This window comes from Nesoenas mayeri (assembly GCF_963082525.1).
Source record: "Nesoenas mayeri genome assembly, chromosome: 20".
Lineage (NCBI taxonomy): Eukaryota > Metazoa > Chordata > Aves > Columbiformes > Columbidae > Nesoenas > Nesoenas mayeri.
In genome coordinates, this window is record NC_137569.1 from 4,045,542 (window position 1) to 4,068,755 (window position 23,214).

Sequence of the window (23,214 nt, forward strand, 5' to 3'; positions counted from 1 at the left end):
TGCCTCTTGTTAACGTTGAAGAACTGTCTTATGTGTACCTTAATCAAAAATATATTTCACTGTGACCTAAATGATGTTCCCAGTAAAAGGGTTGCTGCAGCAGGAAACAGGAAAAGTCAGATTACACACTAAATATATATATATATATATGTATGTATGTATGAGCTCTTTGGCTGTTAAAATTCTTCTCTTAACGTTCTTTGTGTCACTAGGTAACAACAGAAGCCGTAAGTTCTAGTATTTAAACAAAATTTGGGCTTTGGGGCCAACTTGGATGAATCTGCAAAAGCAAAAGCTGTCCTGCTTGCACATTCCCATTATTTCAGTGTAGTCTTGTGATTGTGTGGCCCAGGAAGGTGACTGGTCTGTTTCCTTGAGTCTTCTACCCTTAAATGATGATTGAAGAATGGCTATTTCTTCATTTTACAGTTTTCATGACTGAGAGGAAAGCTGGAAAGCACAATTCCCAAAGGCTCAAGCTGAACTCAGCTAAACTCGGATTTTTAATTTCACTCTTAGCCTTCCAGCAGTCACAAGATCAACTCATGACTTGATCTCAATATACATAATGTATTGGAGGGGATGGGAGGTATTTAATTGTTGTGGACACTTAGCAACAATTTTAGGTTAGGTTTGAGATGAACATTTTTTAAAATATATTTGAAATAAACTTCTTGGGGTAGGAAATGTCAAGCTGCTGTTGATGTGATCTGAACTCCGTGCCTCCTGTTGCTGGGGTCAGAAAGCGAACTGAAACCAAGATCCTTTTTAGGGAAGACAAGGGGGTGGGCGTTAAATGTATTTGATTGCAGCAGGATAAAAATAATACAGTTAAAGTGGTAAGTGGACAACCTGGAGTCCTGCTGTGGAGGAGCAGCAGTTGTCTGTAAACAACTTTTGAGTCTATCTATCTATCTATTGAGTCCCCAGTTTTCAGCTGGGGATACATAGCAAGTAGTAGCTATAGGGAACATAGGAAGTAGTAGCCAATAAAAATCCAGACAGCAAAAAGACAACGGACTGGGATTAGCTTTAAAAGCAAGGTACGATATCAGCTGCGATGTCACCACCATAGCGCTCTGCAGCGGCCTGACATTCCGAGCTGCCTGCCCGGACAAGGCCGCGCCGGGGAAGTTCTCCTGAGGCACAATTCGGGTGACCTGGCTGGAGCTACAGTCAGTTTTTGGGGTGGGATTTTTGCTATTTGTAAAATTCTTCTGACAAGAAGTCCTTGCTCCTCCTGCACTTATGTGTAATTTGCTCAGACACTGCCTCAGGGTAGTATGGTCGGCATCAAGCGTGCCCAAACTCATCCCCTTAACTGGACATTAAATGCAGGAGTACTGCTGTGGCTAAAGCACGTTTGGGTTAATGAAATAACTTTTCAGTATTTATTAAATAGGGTGTTAGTGCATAGAGATGTTAATGCTTGCAAGAGAATTAGTTTAAGACATAAGCACGTAGACATATTTGGTGTCAAAAGATTTTTGCAGCAGTCAGTCTGGAAGGTAATTTTGTACAGTCTCCATGTCCATCCGCGAGTCCCCGTTCCCTGGGCAGTCAAGGGATTGCTGTCTCAAATGAGACAAATGTTCCACTTAGATCCAGCTCAACAGCATTGCCAGTCCTGTGCCTAGTGATTTCTAGATAACTTCTTGTGTTAAGTTGCTGCTGTTTATCTTTTTGCACTGATGAGAGAGGGGTTACATATTGAGGTGAAGGGGAACGTGCAGAAAACACTGTCAGTGTGACAGCGGGAGTGACTATGGGCTTGTTGAGTGGAGGTTTTGAAGAGCAACCAGTCTAAACGTCTTCCAGAGAGATGGAGAAATGAGCCTCAAACAATGGCTTAAACTTGTAGGTAGGTACATCAAGACCATTGTACCTAAAACAAATCATCTGTCTGGGTGTCAACCTATTCGTGCACAGAGGACTGTGATCGCCTGGACTCAAGTCTCACAGACATGGGAGAAGTATGTGAAGATGCTGTTTAAACTTAAACCTGCTTTACAGAGCAAACGACACGACAGGTCTGCACTCGCCACAATGCCGCTTCTGCCAGCGCCATCACGGAATGAGGAGTTTTCTGCTTTGTGAATGAGCAGAATCCACTTAAAGCTTTTCTACAAAAGATGGAAAGAACTATTAGATGCACAAAGTGTTCGTGTGCTCTGCAGTTATCCTTGGAAGGTGCTTCAAATGGTATTTTCTTGCGAACTCTTTTGTACTGATGCAAAGAGGAATGCTTTGCTTTCCCACTTGAGGAAAATACTTGGGTAGCATGAACATGGACCTAATTTTTATAAAGGCTTCCATCCGTTACTAAAAACCACGGCAAATTAATACTGCAAATACTTAAAGCTGAGCAAATAGGTGAGAAACAGCTTGGCTTCTGGAATTCCTTTTCCTCACGCCCAAGCTCTGGGGGAGCCCCGGGGGGTCTCTGTGCCTGCCGTACCTGTGGCCATTTTTGCAGTTTACTTGTGAGGTCCCCAAACTCCTGATGTGGGTCCAGGTTCTTGCTCTGGAGTCCCTGATCCAGCCGGTCCCTGTCGCCTGTATAACTCTTGGCTAATGGGGCTGAGACAGAATACTGCATAAGCAGATGTCCTGAACAATCTATTTATTACATTTATTACCTTCATAGCTACCTCCTAGACGTTTTTATTAGGCTGTCTGGAGGCTGCACAGCTAGCTGGCCTGACATCTCTCCTGCTGTCCCCAGACGTGCTGCTACCACGCTGAATATACTCTTAATGAAGCATCTGTGTGAACAATCTTTTCACATCATCCCAGTGTTGTTAAAACTCACCTAAAATGCATGTGCATCGAGTTTCGAGTTGCATTTACACCAACTGATGTATTGCCATTCAGGTTTTGTGCGCTCTCCACCAGGGTTGCAAGGATTCAGCATCTTTGTTGTGCTGACAAACGACGTCTCCAGGGCCCAGGGCAGCAGTGGTGCTACAGTCTGCGTTGGATTTGCTGTCAGAATCAGCTTTTTGGGTTTATGATTTAAATTGTCCCTCTATTTCCACACTAGCTGTGAATTTACCACTTCTTGGGCCTTGAACCAGCTCTGGTTGCTGAAATGCAGCATTTGAGGCTGCACGTAGAACTGAGTAAACTGTATTGCCTAGCAGAGGAATTCTTTGTAGTTTTATGGCCTGGTGCTCGGTCAGACTAAAGTCCGTTTGCTCAGGTAAAGCTGAGGAGCCAGTCCTTCAAGTGCCGTAGAAAGTGATTAGGTCCTGCTTGAAACCTGTAGTTACCTGAACATATTCTTTTATATTGTCCTCCCATCTTCAGGTGTGGGCAGGAGAGTGGTAAAAAAAAAGGAACAAAACAAAGCCCAACTCACAACACCTTTTGCAGCTGAAGTACATTTACCTTCTGCTTTGGTTTTTTTTAGTCAAAATAGTTCCTTCCAGGAATAAACTGGGAAGGAAAGCAAATCAGATTATTACCATGATAACAGCTGGATGTGCCAGGATGCCTCAAGGTTTCAAGCTGTGAGTAAACACCTTTGTTTTAGGAGAGGAAGACCACAGTCCAGTGCAGGAGCTCAGGGTTTATAACTGTATAAAAGTTCTTTTCAGATAGGAGGTGGAATTGGTGCATGTGTTTCCTTGTATAGGGCAACAGCTCAATAAATCATAAGCCAACTTGTTTGATTTTTAAATGGAGATCCATTGTAGGCTTTGCACTCCCTGAGGATAACAGCAGACGCATGGGAGTGATTCTGTGATATGGATTTGACCACACTTCAGAAAGCTCATTTACGGTCTGCATTGAGATGTGTGAGAACCTTCAGCATCCTGTGTCGTCGTGACTTTTGGAGATGTGTATCAGTGCCATTTGGTGCTCCTGAGGTTGCTCACACTTTGGTTATCCTTGAGCATATTTTATGCTACAGGAGGGACTTCCAAAAACCATGTGCCGTGAGTTCTAGTGATTAAACCTTCCTTCGCTTGCTGCTGCAGCTGTCAAACATTTATTTTGTTGGTACTTGAACAGTAGCTGGATCTTCTAATGGGTGTGCGAGGCAGTTTGTTAACTCCAGGTCTTGAGTAAGAGGGGACTGTGTGTGTATAGCGTACAGGAAAGCTGGTGTTTATCCATGCCGGAGATTACTAAGCTCTTGTAGTATGAACCTTATCTTTAGAATGTGTTTCCTGAATCCATCTTTCTGCCTTTCCTTTCAGTGACAGCTTAGTCTCTCTGCGGCATTTAGTGCAGCTGCTTGTGGAGTATGTTATAGGGAGATAAAGGACTGTTCTGTTCATCTGCCAGCTCTGCTGACCACCAGGAAAAGTTCTGTGGGCCACACAAAAGTGGGTCCGTGGTCTTCATTTCTGAACACCAGGTGTTTTATCACCAAAGTGTGAGCAAAGGCGTAGCACTCGTAGTAGAATCTGGGTTTGTTAGATTAGGAACAGATATCCGCAGGGCTGGTTCGCTGCGAGGTCTGTGTCTGTCGTTACAACATGCTCAGTCCAGTGCGATTACATACCTGTGGATCACAATAATGTGAAGATGACTTCAGATGCGATCATCAGGCTGAAGGATTAAACAGACTTAAAATCATTGCATTAACAAATTACCAAGTAAACATATGATGCTATAGCAGGGAGCTCGCTAAAATAGGGATGCTTAGAAACAGTTTTTTTATTTGTCATTCTAAGTGTGTGAACAGAGGAGAATGAGGAACGAGGCAAAGACAAACTGGGAAATAAAAGGAATGAAGGTGGGTCAGATCCTTCAGCTCTAGAAAGGTTCTGCTCGGCGCTGAGCAAGCCCAGAAGAGCTGCCCCATGAACTCGTGCTCTGTCTTCAGCGGTGAGTGAAGATTCCAAGATTCCATACGTGCTTGTGTCTCCTGCTGAGCATGAACCAGGTGCTCTGAGCTGGAGGAATCTCAGGAAAGATTCCTGTTGTAAATAGAAAGGGAAACTCCAAAATAGCTGTTCTGGTCCCTCTCCTGGTAGGGCACCTTGGCAAGGCTTCAAAGCTAAACGTGAATCCTCAGTGTTTTCAGTTCTGGGTGGATTTCAGGCGCTTAAATGTATTTTGAGCATCTGGACCAGGGTTGCTGGAGGACTTGTTGCCATTCAGCTCTTTGGTATCTTTGGATCAACAACGTTCCTTTATAAAATGAGGGGTGTGGGGTTGACAGTTCAGAGGATTTAGATACTTCAGAGGTCACTGAAATAACACATTAGCTATTTAGTGATCTCACACTTGTCATTCAGGCATGTTTCTTCCTTGCTGGACTTGGAGCAGCCTTGTAGCAGTTTGCAAGGGTCTGGATTCACTTTTTAGTAGTGATGTGAATGTTTGCATCCTGAGCAGTTCACTCTCCAAATAGGATACGTTGCAGTTCTTGCATCCAAAGAACTGGTTTCTCCAAAGCTCCTCTTGAATTGCCCCAATACAAGTGGAAGGCAGAAAGCAGGAGGTGGCTGTGCGAGAAGATGGTGCAGCAAAAGTTGCTCAGGTCCCTTCAATGTTATTTGCTTCTGCGCTTGTACAACGAGTGTAATTGAGCATTGACCTCTTTGTGTCAGACCCTCTAAGATTTGATGATAAGTAAACTATACAATGATTGGGTGTGGGGTTTGTGAGGGAAGGGTTTAATGAAGTGATAATATTGCAAAATAGGTGTTGAATTCTCAGCTAAGAAGCCTAATCATTGATCATGATGGGCAACTGACCAAACGGGCTCTAAAAGAGGGGTTTTGTTCTTTCTGTGATGCTTATCACTCTACCCCTGTGCCCGTCTGATTTCTTTGCTCAAGAGCTGGAAACAGAAATACTCTTTGACAGCTTAAATAACCAAATTTAGAATGCGGCTTCCTGTTCTGACTGGTTCTTCAGGATTCAAGTGTCGTTTTGCGTGCTCTCCCTGTTCCTGCCTCCCCCCGCCTTTTCTTTTTTTTTTCTTTTTAACTAGATATGGGTTCCTTTATAATTACTTTGTTAAGTTTCCCTTACTGTGTGTAACACAGCTGTAAGTGCTGCCGTGGTGGGTGGTATGCCTCTTCCTCACTGCGAAAGCTTTGTTTCTTTGCTATATCTCATTCTGCCCTGCGTGCGTTGGCTTGTTTCTGATCGCTGCTACTGAAATGCCTTCGTGTTTTCCTGATAAATTAGGCTACATAATGCGGTAGGCTTTGTCTCCCATGGTAAAAATGGCCAGAAGACTCGACAGATCATCTTCTCCCTCCAAAGGGGGAGGCGGCGGTAAGAGATGAGCACAGGAGATTCTGCTCTCTCAACAGACCCGTGTCTACCTATGTACAGGTTTGCTGTACTAATTTGAGGCTCTCCTTAGATAAGTCATCTGTTTGGACTCTTAATCCACTTGGATTCATCTCTAGACTCTACTCATTGCTCAGTCACACGTCCTCCCTGCAAAAGGCTGAATTAACTGACCTCCCACCGAAAAAACAGAGGCATCGGACCCTTTGACCCTCAAACAGCTGGAGTGTGGCACCATATTCTTCATTGCTCCCTCTTAGGACCCTTTTGCCCCATCAAACCTGATACCGAGACACTTGTCTTTGCGGCGAAAGATTAAGTTTAGCTCGGGTGAGAAAAACAAAGCGCTCGGCCCCACCTCTGCACACGGAAATGAACCGGCTACCCCTGCTCTCGGCGGCGGTGCCTGTGCAAGGCTGCAGCGCTCGGCTGCGGCAGCGACGTGTTGTTTTCAAAATTGAGTAACTTTTCATAAACGACACCGGAAACAGCTGCCCAGCAGTAAAGAACAAACTTTCCATGTGCGCGGTGAAGGTGGCTGAGCAGGCGCAGCGCTCTGTGCAGAGAGGATGTGATGGGGAGGGGGTGGTTTGTTTGCCTAACGCAGCAACTTCACTGGTTTTTGTTATAATAATCCCCTGAAAACGTGGGGCTGTGTTCTGCATTGCCTTATGTATTACACTGATGCTAACAGATTTAGGCCAAAATTCCTGCACCTTACAGCATCCCACTGTTCCCTTTACCTCGAACATTATGGGAGTACTTCCCACAGGTTTACCCGTTTTACAGCGTGTGTCTTGCCTGATGTATGTAACTGTAGTTTATTAGTTTTTGCAGTGCTCAGAGGTTAAGTCCTGTTGCCCAACAAGGGTCGCGTTGTACCAAGCGCACACACAGTGGGTTTTGCCGCCGGCCCTGCTAATCCTGTGAGCTCCTGGGGAGCACAGAATGCCGCCCCAAACTCGGCCAGGCACTTTTCCCTGCAGAAAAGTGTCATTTCATGCACTGGGCTGGGAAGCGCTTGAGACCCCCGCCAGACTTATTTACATCTTGTCGCACAGTGATTAATGGCTGTGCTCACATGCTCGCTTGCAGCAGGGTAGTGATGTAGACTGTCACCTGTCAGCACTGCGATCTCGTGCACTTCAAATTCCCTGGGTGTCAGTCCACACCGCGCACCTGCTTCCAGCAAGGAGCAGTTCCTTGGCTGTTTTGCAACCTGCTGCCTTCAACTCCAGCTCGTTGTCCGTCCCCTCAAAGCCCCTTTGCTCTGCTTGCTCCTTGCTCCTGCATGCCAAGGGATCTAGTTATTAATACTTCTCGCTCGTGTCTAAATGTAGAATGAAACTTGGACAAAGAAATATGTTTGTTCCTTAAGTCTGGTTTTAAAAGCAGAATATGAAAACAGCACGTGCTGTACCAATGGACAGTGGGAACTGAAATGTGAATCTCACTGTTGCCTGAGGCTGGCCTTTCGATCCTGGTGGCAACAAAAACACTCAAACACCTTTTATTAGTGCAGATTTCAACATATGAACTTACTCGAGCATTTCTTACTCCTGTTTTTTAAAGGTTCAAAAATAGAAAAGCTGGGACATTCTTATCAGCATTGGGTCTCCCAGCATATGGAGATGCAGTGCATCATTATATTAATCTGGGACTGATTAATTTACAAATCTATTATCCATTAAGTCTCTGCATTCAGAGTGTTGTTTGTAGTTAATCACTGCAGTTGTTTTTTAGCCATTTTGAAGGACTTGCCTTTGTAATGTTAGTTGCATGTAAGAAATCTGATATCTGTCCAGACAGTATCTAAGTGCATTTATTCTTCTACAGTGCTTGAGTAAAGCCCTTAAGTTATTAATTAGAATAGAAGTTCTGGGTTTGTTTTTCAGTCTATGAATGTGTGGCATGTGTTACTACTGAATATGAGGTTCTTGCCAGTCTCCTGACCTCTGGAAGGATTGAGTTACCCTCCATTTCTCTAATGTCCTGATTTTTCCATTGCTTCTTGCAACTGACTTCATTTCTGCCTAACAAAATGATTTTTCTTGGCACTGCAGCAAGCTGGCACTGCGTTTTCTTTACAGCTATGAGGAACCATTACCAGAGATGTGCTCTTGGCTATGTGAGATGACATTGCTTAAATTAATGCAACCAAACCACATTCTAGCAAACGTGCACAATCACCAATTCTGCTGCTCCGGCCTTTCCTCTGTGAATCCCTGAAGTGGGGTTGGCTGAGATATTTCAGACGAGTGTCCATCTTGCTCTTATGAAGTCTCAGACCTGAAGCAGTTGCCATCACACTGTTTTTTCAACCCCTCTCTGCTTCTCTGAAAGTTTTAGCTCATAGTTGGAAGGAAACCCTAGATGAAGCTTGCTTTTGGCTGCCTGATCATAGGGGCAGTTCTGCAGTGACACCCCAGCAATTTTGCTCTTGAGTAGGTGTGATTAATTAAGAACACGTGTTAAAACTTACATTGTCCACGACCACCTCACTTGTGCCTTGGTACGGGGTCTGAGCGTGTGCCATCCGCACCAGACAACTTAAGAATCATGTATTACTTGTGTCCCTCTGTGCTGGGATGTCCCGCATTCCTATGGGAAACAGAAAACCGAGCCAGCTTCCAAGGTTTCTTGGTTGTTTTCCCACACTCATAGTTAAACAGCAAGGGCTGGAAAATGCAGATCTGGAACAGACAGTTGGTGCAAGACTGGATGGGGCACCTTGCCCCCCAACTCTCCCCACTGGAAAACTGGATTAACTTTCCCTTGTGCTGTAACATCTGAATTCCCAGCAACTAGAGAACAAGATTTTTGTTCTAAAGAACTTCCTTTCTTCCTTTTCTCCTGAGGGGTGATGGAGCTAAAGATTAAATAGCAGTGAAAGGCAGCTGCTTCTCTTCTCCTTTGGCAGAAAACAAGTCGTCAAGTCTCTGCATATGAAACGTATTGCCAAGAACTATTTCCCCTGTCTTCTGCAGGAGAGAAATTAAGGTCGTTTCCTCAGCACCCGAGTTGTCGCTGCCTGCCTTTCGCAAAGAAAATCTTTTGATCTGCTGCTTCAAACCTAGTGTCAAAACTTGCAGCCTTTCCCTGCTTTTCTGCCCTAGATTTCTTTTTTTGGGGGGGGGAGGAGGAAAGATAATTTTTAAAAGCCTCGCTCGGCAGTGTCCCCTCTCCCCTCTCTCCCGGGGGAACCAGCGGTCAAACCCGGCCCCGGAGCGCCCCTGTCCCCGTTCCGTGTCCCCGTTCCGTGTCCCCAGTCCCTGCCCCGCCGCCACGTGCGGGCTGGGGCGGGGCGGACCCTCCCGGTCCCTCCCGCTGCCGGGGCCGCTCCTGCGCACTGGGCGGGGGCGGCGGGAGAGCGGCGGCCCGGGGGGCAGAACGGTGCAGCTCCCGATGCCGCGGGGCAGGGCGGCCGCCTCGGCGGGGAGCCGCGATGATCCCCTACTTCTCCGACAACGCCGTGATCTCCCAGGGCGCCATCGCCCAGCTGTGAGTACCGGGTGAGACCGGCACCGACCGGCAAAGCCTCCCCTCCGCCTGCACGCCGGGTCCCGCTCCGCCTGCCCTGCCTGCTGCCGGGTCCCCAGTGTGCCGGGCGGCTGCCCCGGTTGCGCTTTCTCCGCTCTCGGTAGTTGGCTCCGCCGCAGGTTTCCTTCGGGCAAACTTTCCTCCGGCCGCGGAGCCGGCACCGGCACTGCGGGGCTGCCCCGTTCTCCGTTACCGCTGATTCGCCGCTTTGGTTTGGTTTTGTTTTCCTACAAAAACTGTGGGTCCCAGCCAAGCGTTTTGAGCAGTGTTGTAGAGGAGCTGCCCAGGGGAAACTCGGGGCTGCGGGTCCTCTCGGCTGAGCTGCCGGTTCTCGGGTCCCGGTGCGGATCGGGTCCCGACTGTCCCTCGCTCCCCTGGCCGCCCCTACAGCCGGTGGCAGTGGGGTGCAGGCTTCCAGGGACTACGTACCTTGGCCCTCTTGTAGGCTTAAAGTACAGATTAGCCCCTTTAGTTGATCTCTTGTTTTGGCTTATCACAAGGTGGCAGATAGGGGCTGTGGATTTGGGGTTGGGTTTTGGGTCGGTTTTTTTTCAGGTCGGTGCCATAGGAGCGGAGACTGAGACTTTACACTCAGCACCTGCAGGTCATGAGGGAGAGACATGAGCTGATTGCCAGTTTTTAGGTACTGTTAGTCTTGGGCAGCTATAAAGTGCAGACTGTCTGTGTGCCCCTTACTAAACCGCTTGAAAAATCAGTCTCTCCAGCTGCACACCCTCCTTTGAAATGCAGATGCCAATAATAATTTAATTTGTAGACCATTAACAGTGCCTGCCTGAGTTGTGGGGTTTGGCTGCAAGGATTAAGGAGGGAACTGGCTGCTATGGGCTGGGAGATAAGGCTTTTGGAGAGATAGTCGCTGTGGTCTAATCATGTTTGATATTTCTTTAAAGAAGCCAACGGCTGTTTTATCTCTTGGAAACATCATGAAAGGCTTAAAGATAGTCGGATAAAATGCTGGGTCCCACCTGAACCGTGTTCTTGTTGCAAGAAGCTCCTGCTAGAAATGGAGCTGCTTTGCACTTATGAGGTCTTTAGTAGATATCCCTGCTTACGCTTGATATGGAAATAAGTCCTGGGACTCTGTGGCCTCTTTTTTGAGCATAAGCAATCACTGCTGTAGTTGGTAATCAGTTTAGTTAAGTCTCTCTGAGCCTTTCATACTCTACCCAAAATGCTTGTAATTAGTTATTTTTGTTTTCCGCTGGCAGTGTTGCCTGTAAACATTACGGTTTTCCCGGTGTTTGCTGATAACGTGTGTTTAACAGTGATACACTTGAACTGTTCTGGAAGTGAGGATGCAAACTAGATACGCCCTGGGCTTTGGGAAGTAGCACTAATTCTGGAATTGTGGGGTAAAAACCCAACCTAGTATAGGCCGAAACGCTTCCTTACAACTTAAGATGAATTACGAAGGCATCTTACGTAGTTAGGTAACAATTTAAGTCATTTTAAGATGTTTATTTAATGCACTGCTCAAACACTTAACCCACAATTTGATAGGGTATGGAAAGGGATCAAAAGAAAGGGGAAACACCGCTTGTCTCTGCGGTCTGGTATCCACTAATAGTTTAAATTGCCACCGGGTTGGAAGAACCACCCTTTCCTTTTCTGGAGGGAGAGATAACTGAGTTATCAGAAGAGCTTAGGCCGTCCTTTGCCTCCTGGAAGGGAAGATTAATAAGCATGACAGAGTTTTTGGCCCACGCATAAATATTTGCAAAATACTTGAGCGCTGGGTTAATATTTTGATAGAGTTCTCAATCAGGACAGTGGTGTGGCTTTCAGGCTGGTATAATAAATATTTTTAAATTTATAATCCTAATCACAAGTTCACAAATGCTGATTAATAATAGGTGTCCTAAAATCCAGCTTTTGTTGTTTTACTGTGCTGAAAATGTGTTCTCTGTGGAATGAGAAGGGCAGTAGTGACCCAAATGTTATCAGGAACTTCTGTTTCAGTGTATTTTTTAGGAGATGTATTTGACTAATCAGCTCTGGTTTTCAGAGATCAGCAGAAATTACTCTTGTGTTGACACTTTTTAGTCAGTAGTGTAGTCAGCTGCTCCGGGTCTAATTTATTTCAGGTTCACAAGGATTTCAATAATATCCGAGAGGCTTGTTTTTAGCAAAATGCTCAGAATTTGTAGTTGTAACTCATTCCAGAAAGTCTTGCTACTCTCATTGAACCTAGTGGGGATTCTGCTGATTGACTAGTTTATTTGTGTGCAGGATTCAAAATTTACTGTGGTCTACTAAAACTCTAAGGCAGTTGATGGGGAAAAAATAGAACAAGGCAAAACTTCACACAGTTTGCTTGTACCAAAGGATTTTTAACAGCAGAAACCCGGAGGAACGGCCACAGATCAGCTCTTCCTGCCTGTGGCCGCTTCCTCTGCCGTTGGCCAAGTTTTGGGTATCTCATTCATTGTTGTGTCCCAGGAGTGTTTTTTCCGTGTCCCTGTGATAGCGCCTGATTCCTCTGTCGCTCGCTTTTCCTCTTTATCTCGGTGGCAAAGCAGGGCTGTCCAGCAATCAGGGCGCTCGCTCGGGTTTGGGAAGACTCAGCCACATCCTTCCTCTGCGGCCCGGCCGGTGTTCAGCAACGAGCGGGGGCTGAAGATGCACATGGATGTTTGGCCTTTCTTTTGCACCTGAGGATGAGCCACCCAGCTTTGCTGCCTGCACCCCCCTTGCCATTTTTATGCGATTTCTGTGTGTTTAAATACTTGTTGTCTTTCTGCAAAGCAGCAGCGAGAGCTCTCCCTCAGCTCCCATTGAGCACACGTTAAAACACTCCAGTACTGGTTACTCCTTCCAGTACTGTTTACTCCTTCATCCTCCAACGTTTTAAGAGCCAGATGGATCTACAAACATGAATATGCTTTCTACTTTCCATGGTTCTCTTACTTTATATTACTCTGTTTTCTTTTATAAGATGTTAACTGGTAGTTTTCATAAGTATTTTAAAGTTTGGGGAAAAAATAGAAGGAGCTAGAATAGAGTTTCTTCACAGTGTTTTGGGTGTATCTTGGAGCTCTTAATAAAAATAAACCCTACAAGTTAAACAAGATTATTTTCAGCTAAAGGTTAAAGGTAGCCACAAAACATTCTCGCAGACTTGGCTTATCAGCCTGTTGCTCTCTCACATAATCAGTTTTTGTGTAAGTGACAAACCTTTTTCTGCATAGTGTGAAGAAACAACACTTCACAACGTCAGAGGAAGTTGTGCAGGTAATTACAAACTGCGCTGAATTACACCACCAGGTGACTCGGGCTCATTGTGTTGCCTCCTGTTTGTGCCCGGCCTCCCCACCCCTTTCATTTACCTTTGTCATGCAGCTCTGGCCTTCGAGTGAGGGTATTTCATGACTATCTAATTTTAAATTATGCCAAGTCAGGAACTTAGGTGTGTGGCTGCTCTTACCATTGTTTGAAGAGCTGCTTATTTATTTATCTATCGTATGTGAAACCTTACAACCTTTTTATCTGCTTGCAGTCTTATTGCTGTCGAAAACCTTGACCGTTCAGCAATTAGACCGTAATCCTCTGAGCAGCGTGTTATTGGAAATCTTTAATTGCCTTTGTACTATTGTAAGCGCTTGTACCTTTGTGAGCATTTTACCATTGTGCTGAGAGTCGATGCTATTTAAGAGCTGAGGAGGAGATGCTTGGAAACAGCTGCTCACAAGCCTGGCAGATAGCAGAGTGATTCCCTTACCACTGTCAGCTGTGGCTGGAGTTGCCTGAGGGTCCCTCTGGTTGAAGGCGCTTGAAATATGGAAAGAAGTTGGTGATCTCGTCAGCTCTTGTAGGGGCTGGTGGGATCAATGGGGACGCCGGCAGCGCTGTGTTCCCGTTGGTATGTTGAATGCTGGGTTTGCGTGGCCACAGGACACAGCGCTGTGCTCCCCGGGGAGCGGGGGGCAGGAGAACCTGGTGACTCAGCCACGTTGGGGGGGATTTCTCATCTTTTTATTTCTTTGCCGATTGCGATAACACAAATGCAATGAGTAAAAGGCCTCTTACAACTTGCTGATTATCAAAAACCACGCATATAAGTTTTGGTGATTGGGTAAAAGTAGTGTGCTGTGTGCTCCAAAGTTGATCATTAACTAAGCCAGGGCTGTATTGTTCATTACTACTTTTCCTGTTTGGCTTTTCCTTTGATTCCCCTGGAAGCTCTGAGTATTTGTCTCACCGATCCTTCCTGGTAGGGGGTTGGAACAGCGACAGAGATGGTTATCGGATGTAAAATCAAAACCTGAGCGGCAAACTAGCGTTCAAGGACAAGCCCCCCACGCACATACCCTGTTTTTCAAGCAATATGTTTTAGTTAGGAAGCCCACGCTGCTGGGCTGCCAAGTCCATGTTTTAAAAGGTTGTGAATGGTACAGTTGCCTCTGAGATTCTGTGTTTTCTTGAAACTTCTGCAGATGTTCCAGTCTCTGGAAATACTTGGGATTTTTCTACACATTGCAAAGCAGAAGGACCCGAGCAAGATTATCAGCAGAAAGGACCTTTTGGGGCCAGTGAATAGACCAGCTGGGATTTTCTTTTGCACGACTGTACTTCCTTGTACCTTTATCACAGAGCCCCTGGCTAAAATATTACTTCATTGGTTTTTAAACAACTTCAGGCTAACTTTCTCGAAATGTTGCTTCTAACCAGTGTTTATGGGGTCAGAGAAAGTTTAAAATGTTGCATCCCATTCTGCAATAGGCCCTGAAGAGTTGCCGTCTCCTCTGCATCGCTCTGACAAACAGCATTTAAATTATCAGCCCATATGAGCCTAAAACTAGTTCAGCAAATATTTTTTCTCCAGTGTAATGGGCGTAATGTGTGCAGAGCGAATCTGCAACTTGAGTTTCCAGCTGCAGTGTTTTTTAGCAGCTGGCTGAGGACACACACACGTGGGGTAAAATTCCCTCCTGCCATTAATTCTGATTCCTTGTGCTTTTGCTGAAATAGTCTGAGGATCCATCCCCTTTGCTCTGCATGTGTTCAGCAGCATGGGACGTAACTGGAGACTGGCAAGAGTTGTTCTGCAACTGCCTCTTGCTGTGTTGTGTGGGATTAACCCAGTATTTAGTGACAGAGAAGCCTTCTAGTTCAAGGACATCGGCCCACAGATGAGCGAGGTTGGGGAGGAGAAAAACCTGGGGAGATTAATGGTAAAAGGAAGCATTTGTGAAGGCTGCGAGTGATACGGGAATCCAGCCTGTGAGCTCTCTATAGGGTCGGCGCTTCTTGACAGCTTTTCAAATGTGGGTGTTTCTAGGTATATTAAGGCCACAGGCTCTTGTTCAGTGCATTTTCCTGTTGATCCAGTACTTATCTGGCCCTCATCAAAATTGTGTTCAGCCCTTTGGGGTCTCTGGGTTTATTTGTAATAAGCCATTTAAGAAGCATGCTTTCTCTCAAAACACCTTTGTTACAAGTAGGCTAAATCCACCAATTGCTGAACCATAAATTCAGTCCTTTTCTTTTAAACAAATGATCTTTGTCACCTAGTAGTGAAGTCCCTGGTTTGTTCACACACTTCTCACAAGTGGCTTAATGAGGTCCCTGCTGTCCCAGCGACCTGGGGTCGCCACAGTTCTGGGCTTGGTTCACACTCGCTTAAATTTCCAGCGTTTCACCAGGAAAGTGCAGATGGGTTACACCTGAATTTTCTGATAAGGCTCTTGTTGGAGGCCCAGAGATGAATCAGAGTGAGCCCGTCCCTTTGAAGTGCCCAGGGTGGGTTGGGACCCCTGCAGAGCGCTCTTGAGCTGAGCTTAGACTTAATTATCCATACACCAGCCTTACCGTGCATGACGAACTGTGCTGTATTTCCTCCCTCCCTGTGCTTGTTTCCCAGTGTAAAGAGAACAAATTGCTGATCTGCGCCTCTTGTCCTGCAGCCTCAGTTCTTGCGGTGTCCCAAGGGGACGTTTTGAGGGGTTGTCACCTGGTCTCAGCTCAGCCACCTCTTCCTCACCTGCAGCTCCGTGCTGCTTTAAAATGAACCCAGAACTTTTGTTCTTTCTTTTTTTAAGGCTCATTATGTAGCGGTGTGTGAGGAGTTTGTCACTGGCTTTTATATTGTTGTTGTCGTTGGGGTTGTTTGGGTTTGTTTTTTCTTTATTTGCTTTGTAAAAGAGATGGAGAAATCAAAAAACAACTGCAAAGTGGAACAGCTGCATTCCTCTGTGTTGCAAAGACTGAAAGGTAGTTAGTCTAAATAAAAACAAATCATTTGTCAGCACCATTTCTAGCCCTCCTCTTGGTTTGCCAGGAGGAGAAAGCTGTAAGGACATGAAGGGTGGAGGATTCATGTCCCTGGTTGACGAGCGGGGCCGAGCAGCACGGGATGGGTGCTCTGTGGGACGTAGGGAGATGGGGCAGGACATCACTGAGTTTCCCAGCACAGAGCAAAACCTCGATGCCTTTGTAATGTTCCTGACTTTTTTGTCCTTAGCTCCTTCAAGTACATAATGAAATGTTTTATGAGAGGCTCTCTAGCTTGAAATTAAGCAAATATCTGTTCTAGAGCCTTTTAAAAAGCCGTTTAAGAGTCTTTTCCCTAAAGTACACCCTGTTCTTGTTAGAGACTTTGCTGGGTCTGTGATATTCAGCAGTGTTTAGTATTCCGCTGGTCTTTCTGCTTTAATGTGTGGTTTTTAAAGGGGTTTGCATGCTTTTAGGAAACACGAAGACCTGAGTTAACCGCTGGAAATTGGCTGCCGAACTGCCTAAAGTGCGAATTCTGATGAAATTTAGCACCTGACTTTTGCAGGATTAAACACATCTGGAATCTCTACTCTTCAGAGTTCAGGCTCTTGTAAATTAAAACTTTATTTAATGCGTTTCCACATTGAGTCTTAGCCAGCAAAACTTTGCAGGGTTTTTATATTGAGTTATAAACTCCTTAAATGCATTTTGAAGTTAAGCACCAAGGTCTTCAGCTGAAAGTCACATTAAGGTGCTGAAAGAGTAAGTTAATTTGCAGCTGCCCTGAGGGGTCACAAGGGCAAACCTGCGGGGTGATGCTTCAAGACGATGCAGGTTGCTGTGTCACCTTTTATTTGCTTGTTTTGTGAGCAGATATAGTGAAGTGTGGATGGTTCAAGTGGTGCTGCTTCCCTGCTTTTATTTAAAGTTTGCGGAGATCTGTATAAAAACATTGCGATGCTCGGGAGCAGTTTGAAGAAGTTCACTTGTCTGCTACGTAGAAACCCCCCGATTCCTTTTGCCCCTTGGGCTGCCCTTCGTTTCAGCCTTTGTGTAAGTGGGGAGATGCTGTGGTGGTGTTAGACGTCCACAGTGTGTCAGCTTCTGTTTAAAGTGGTGTATGGTGAGTGATTAATGGAAATTATTTCAGGCATAAAGGGCTCCTGGTAAGCTGATCCCTATGCAGAGAGCCAAAAGAAAAAGCAGAGTCACAAGGGACGTTGTCTCCAGGAAGAACTCGGCATCTGCGGGGGGAAGAGTTGGGTTGGAAGGCGATGCTGAGTCTGCGTTTTGAAATGCATCATAATTACATCTCACGGGCTGATTTGGAGAGCTTTTCCTGATGGCTCCAGCGACTGATTGTCACGTACACCAGGGGAATGCTGACGTCCTTCTCTCGGCTGTGTGCTCTGAGCATCAGGGGACAAGGCAGCGAGTCCCCATCTGCTGGGGAGCAGAACGTCTCTAAAGGCTGAGTTACCCCATTCCCTGCCGTGTTGGGTCAGTTAACTCAAAGTGATGCTGTATTTCTTCCTTGGTTTGCAGCTTTAAATTGAACCTGAAGTTTGTGTTAACTTTGCGTATGCTAAGGACTGTCCTTCTAAGTGTTGAAGACACAGGAATCCATTAAACTATTCCAACTATGAAATGTTTCTGATCCTTTGGCTTTGTTTTCTCGCTACTAGCTGATTAAAATTTCAAGTCACTATTCACAGCCACTCTATAGTTTGCACTCCCTCAATTGTGGCTTTGCTCCATAAAATACACTGGTGTATTTGCAGTGGTGAGCAGATCAATCGCCTGGTTATGGGCCGTATCAGCACAACAGGTAAAGCTCCCCGTGACTTCCAGTTTCAAATCAAAACCTATTGAAAGAAATCTGGCACGTGGCTGTTCTCTCTGAAACAGTTCACAAACCATCTCGCGTTGCTGGTTACCGCTGACTGTCGGTTTTGCTAATCTAAAGGGACAGTCAGTCCTGAACCGATGTTACTGTTCCTGCTGGAAACTCATTTAGGGATCAGAGAGCCCCGTGCATGGGGAGGCTGCAGTAGGAATGAGATCAAATTGAAAGTGCTGAGTGCTGCAGAACTTAAAATACTGAACAAATAACTTCCTTCTAATTTTTTTCTTTTTTTTACAAGTTAAATCCAACAGCCTCTTGATGATTTTTTTTTTTTTTAATGCTTTTGGTAAACAAGCATCTGCTTCTTTTTAGCACAGAGGAAAAGGCTTATTATTCAGCATTGATTTCTTTGTGCGCAGACAGAGTGGTCCTTGTTTTGGTGCTCTATTTACAGGGGTCCATTAATATATTTACCGAGGGCAGGCAAGAAGGCTGCGAGCAGAGCCAGGCTGCTTCCCCAGCACAATTCCCCATCCCATGCCCCGCCGCGGGTGTCGGGATGGTTACAGAGCCGAGTCCTGGCACGGGGCCGCTTCCCCAGGCAGCCCAACCGCTGCGCCTGTGCCGGGGGGGCTGCGCTGGGCGCGCAGGGTGCCCCAGTTTGATCGGATGCCAGCGCCCTCGCCAGCTCCTGGTCAGACGGTCCCGTCCCGGGGATTGGGCCAGCGCTGGCGGCGCTTCAGGCAAACCAGTGGGCTCCTTCCATCTCCAAAGTGCTGGGCATATTTTGGCTAAATATAGATGCCCCTGGACTTGGCTGGTGTGCCGGGCGGACAGCGTGTTGACCTCAGCGTGTCTCCTGTGACTTGTGTTACGGGCGTATTTAAAGCACAGGGTTCCTTCTTGCGGTGCTGCCAGTCAGGCCAAACATGGTCAGGTCTGTAATGGTGATGAACTGGGCACGTGCGGGGAGATAGGAGTGAAAATTAGTCATAAAACATCCCGTCTTAAACATTGGTGGGGAGAGACCTTTCAGGCTTGTTAACCAGCTGCTTGAGGATGTGTCAGCTACTGTTTGAGGTTTAAAAAGAAATGCACTTTCAAACTTGGGTGGCAAATGAGTTTTCTGTGGGATTTAAAGATGATCAACATGGACTTTGTTAATTCAGACAGGAAAAAAAGATAAGCACGTGTCAATCAGAGGGGTGCTCTTTCTGACAATAACTAACCAAAAAGCTGTTTGGTTTTTGTTTTTTGGGTTTTGTTTGTTTTCCTCATCCTTGATGCGATAGATTCTCCTTATGAAGTTTTCGGATGGTGATTAAAGTGTTTTTAGGAATGTATTTCTGAGGGCAATTTATTCATAGTGCAGCAGCTGGCTGGTGTTGGACAGACTGAGCTGGTAGGACGGCACATGGTGGTAAAGCACTGCAGAGCACTCCCGTGGGTGTAAGTGTCCTGCTCCGTGAACCCGATGGTATGCATTAATGTCCATGGATATTTAAACAGTATATAGTGCAAGAAGAATGTCATGTAGGGCTTTAATCTGGGAATGTCTTGACTCGGAGACCTAGAAGCCTTTGGGGACTATCATGTAAAACAAATTCCTTTCATGGTCTCGCTTCCGGTCTGGGTCTCTTGCTTAAAAAAGTGCATAGAATCAGATTTCTTCTGTAAACACCAAGTGCCCGGATTTCTTAATAAGCATACTAATTGTGTTAGCCGCCCCCTTTCTAGTACATGAACCACCGTGCTCGGACTGTAGAAGTTATTTTGTGCATATCATCGGTCTTGAATTCCAGAGCACGTCAGAGATTTGCTTGCACAACTTGTTTTGCTGTTGCTTTTTGGCATATTTTTCTTTGTCTCCGGGTGGATTCTCTGAAGCCGGCTTGCAGGCTGACTGCACCTTGCTGTGATGCCTTTGGTGTTGTACAGCAAGGTACAGTCAGTAAAGCTTTTTGCTCTATGTGCTCTGTGGGAAATGAGTATGTTTCAGTGTGTGACACCTTCTACCTATCCTTGCATAACTGTTGGTCATTGCCGTGGTGAATCATACAGTCTGCGCCCAAGTTCCTATTCCTTGAAATAATTACCTGCCGATCCGTGCTGCAGCGGGACGTCCCAGCCCAGGTTGCGTTTCAGTGGCGGTTTCAGCATCACGAGCCAGTGCGTCTCGCCTATGAACTGCTCAGGTTTGGCACGAGGCCGTTCGCTCGCAGCTCCGGGGCTGCCGAGCGCTGGCAAGAAGCGCTGGAGCCGGGCTGGGCAGCGCGGGGGCTCGGGGAGGGCTCTGTGTGTCGCTGGAGGAGCTCGCGGTCAGCAGCACCCCGGGGAGACGCGACCTGGAGCTGCTGGGAAGGCAGCGCCGAGCTCCTGCCTGCAGCCTGCCCGCATTGCCTTCACTTACGGGTTTGTATGTTGTTGGGCTGGTTCATTTGTAGGCCAGGAGTGCATGAGAGGAATGGGAAGCCCACGCACACTTTGGCTTTTATCAGAAATGATAAAATGTCTTTTGGAGTCCAGCTTAAAATGCAGCCTGCTTTCCGGTGCCTGTAGCGAATAAATCCCAGCCCTGCCTGCGAGGGAATACGGTTAATGGGAGTCCAAAGGTCGGCTCCTGCAGAGCCGGGCCAGGGGCACCGGGCGCCACAGGAATGGTTGTGGTTGTCTCTGGCATGGGGCAGAACCATTGTGGCTGCAAACAGTAGCTGTCCCTGCTCCCCTTGCTGGCAGAGGGGCATCTCTGGCAGGGACGAGTTTCCCAGCCCAGAGCAGGCGTCTTCTGTGCCACCTCCAAAGGATGCCACTGCTCTCACCAGCGTACACAGGCTACCCAAGCTGCTTTGACTCTGAAGTTCACAAAAAGGTTTTTGGAGCTCAAGTCAAGCGATCATGGTGCCAGAGGAGCACTGGTGGCATGTGTACATTTTGTTTTTTCCAGTAGCGGGCTTCACTCGCAGACCGTTAACTCAGTAGGGTGTTGAGTGGGTGTCAACACTCCTTATGGCCTTGTTGGATGACCCGAGGCTGGTTAGATCCCATCTCTGAAACTGCTTCTGTGTGGTGGTTTTGTGCGTATGAAGTGGTTGCTCTTGCAGACACAACCATGCTCTTCAGTGCTCCCTTTTGCAAATAATACAATATAAACTGCTTCCTCACTTGGAGAAGATAAAGGGATTGCCTTGGAGTTGCAGTGCCTTTAGAGTTCAGATTCACACCCATCATCCTCACCTTCTAGCCAACTAAGTTGTTGTCCTAGTCCAGCTTCTGCAGATGTCATATCAGAGACCAAAGCCAGGGACGAGAAGACTTGGCTACGGTGGGAAGGGATCATAGATAAGTCAGTATGAACAAGTTACCGCTGGCATTGCAAATCATTCTGTGCTTGCGCCTGTGTCGCTGCAGCTGAGCGGTGTCCCCAGGGAGCCCCACGTCGGGGCAGAGGAAGTGCCTGGAGACAGTTCCTTTTTCTTAATAATACAAAAAAAAGGGCAGAAATGCAGATGTTGCTAAAAAAGCAGTTTGCGTCAAACATCTGCGATGGCCTGGGTTCCCACGCTTGCTTTGTTTTTCTCCTCGTACCGTTTCTTAAGTTGCAAAAGCGCTGAGTGGCGAGAGATGGCCTTTGCCGGAGAACCGCTTCCCCTTTCCCTCCCTGCCCTCGCTGTTGTCACCTCTGTTGACATTGTTACAGAGCCCTTTTCGGTAAGTCGTGGCCCTTGTTTTGCTCCGCACTGGGTTTGTTGCTATTTCGGATATCGGAGATGCCTGGACTTGTCTGTGTGTGCTGCCAGCTGACCCTGTTAATGCAAATGTCAGTGTAGAGCAGTCCTGAGGTGTCCTTGCCTTTTTCGTTTCCCTGTTGTTGTGGTGGGTTTTTCATTTTCTGGGGTTTTTTATTATTATTTTTATTAGCGATTGGCACCGCTTTGCTTTACACAAGCCTGGGTTCTAGCCTCTGTGTGAAGAGAATCAGATGCCTTCGTCACTTGCCCAGCAGCAAAGGCTTCAAACTGAAAGCCAGACATTGCTCTCCTCTACATACTTTGTTAATGCTCTTGGCAGTTATTAAACCAGGTGCTTTAAAAAGTAAGCAAGGGAAATAGAGATGTTGTTTATTGAAAAACAAATGACAACAAAGCTGAGAGAGTTAGGCTCTTCGCTAGGGAGGGATGCTGGAGGTGTTTGATGCTCTCATCTGCTGGTTCGGTGGAGAAATGCCCTTGGCTGCCAAGCTGCACTTATTTCCCACACCGTCGCACCCATGGCTGGGGAAGTGATGCTTCATGAACCAGGACTCTTGTGGCCGGGTAAAGTCCAGGAGGGGCTGATAGTAAGAGCCAGTTGAGGAGCCCGTACGCTGGGTTGGCCTGTGCGGGAAGGGAAACGGTTTGGGAAGGGAAGCAGGAAGGGGGAGGGAAATGCCTTGAGGTGCTCAGAAAGCAGCAGGCTGCTCGGCCTGCCGTCCTGTCACCGTTTCCACAGCAGGCACAGCGAGCTGCCGCTGGAGTCGCTGCTCTGGCAGGGCGAGTGCTGGCGTGCTGCGCGAGCTTTGCTCCGTGTCCCCGGCTGCCCTCGCTCCGCGGCCTCGGGAGCGAGCGGAGTGTTGACGCCGGCCGTGCGGCTCCTGCAGGCGTCTCAAGTCTGGTCTTTTTCTTGGTTTAGTGTTTTGCAGCTTATCAACTAAAGGAGGATGATAGACCTGAGCTGGAGTGGATGAGAATCGCAGTGCACAGATGTGCGCTCCCTCCCAAAGGAGCAGAGTGAAGCTTCACTGGCAGTTATTATTACAGCTGTTTGGACATTCCTATAAACTTTTTGCTTCTCCTCGCAAGATTTTCTTTACTGCTTGAATCTTGGAGCAAGGGCTTGGTTGCGTGTTTGTGCATTATGGTATTTTTTTGCCAGGATGCTGTGCTGGATGCTGATGTGTATGTGGTGATGGGAGTTCATGGCAGGTGATGCTGAGAGTGCCAATAACGTGCTGTGCCTTTGTGTATGCACTGAGTGTCCCCAAAGCTGTAACTGGCCAAAGGACGAGGCTCTTGTCACCACCCATCTACTCTTTTCCCACCCGTCCCTATGGCCATCCCTACCTGAGGTGCTGCCTGCTTGACCTCCCCACTCTACAAGAATTATTTGCTTTGCCACATTCTTCAGCTGCTCCAACCCTTCCCATGGACAATTACATTCTCTTTCCCTAGTCTTACCAAGTCAAACTTGTTCATGGTTAGTGGCCCAAAACAAGGCTCTTGGTGGCCTTAGGAGAGGAGGTGGAAGGACGTACCTGGTGGGAATGGCTTTAGTTTTGCCCGTGTTTCCTTTCCAGG

General features: G+C 46.9%; 1 protein-coding gene across 2 annotated transcripts in view; it reads left to right on the forward strand.

Moving 5' to 3' along the window:
* The first annotated feature begins 9,631 nt into the window (after positions 1-9,631).
* The window catches only part of SSH2 (slingshot protein phosphatase 2), a 47,357-nt gene continuing 33,774 nt past the window's right edge, over positions 9,632-23,214 (forward strand). For both annotated transcript variants that reach the window (XM_080356960.1, XM_080356961.1), the window contains exon 1: positions 9,632-9,762. In XM_080356960.1, the coding sequence (XP_080213086.1) occupies positions 9,707-9,762 (56 nt within the window). In that variant the 5' untranslated portion in view covers positions 9,632-9,706. The remainder of the gene's footprint in view (positions 9,763-23,214) is intronic.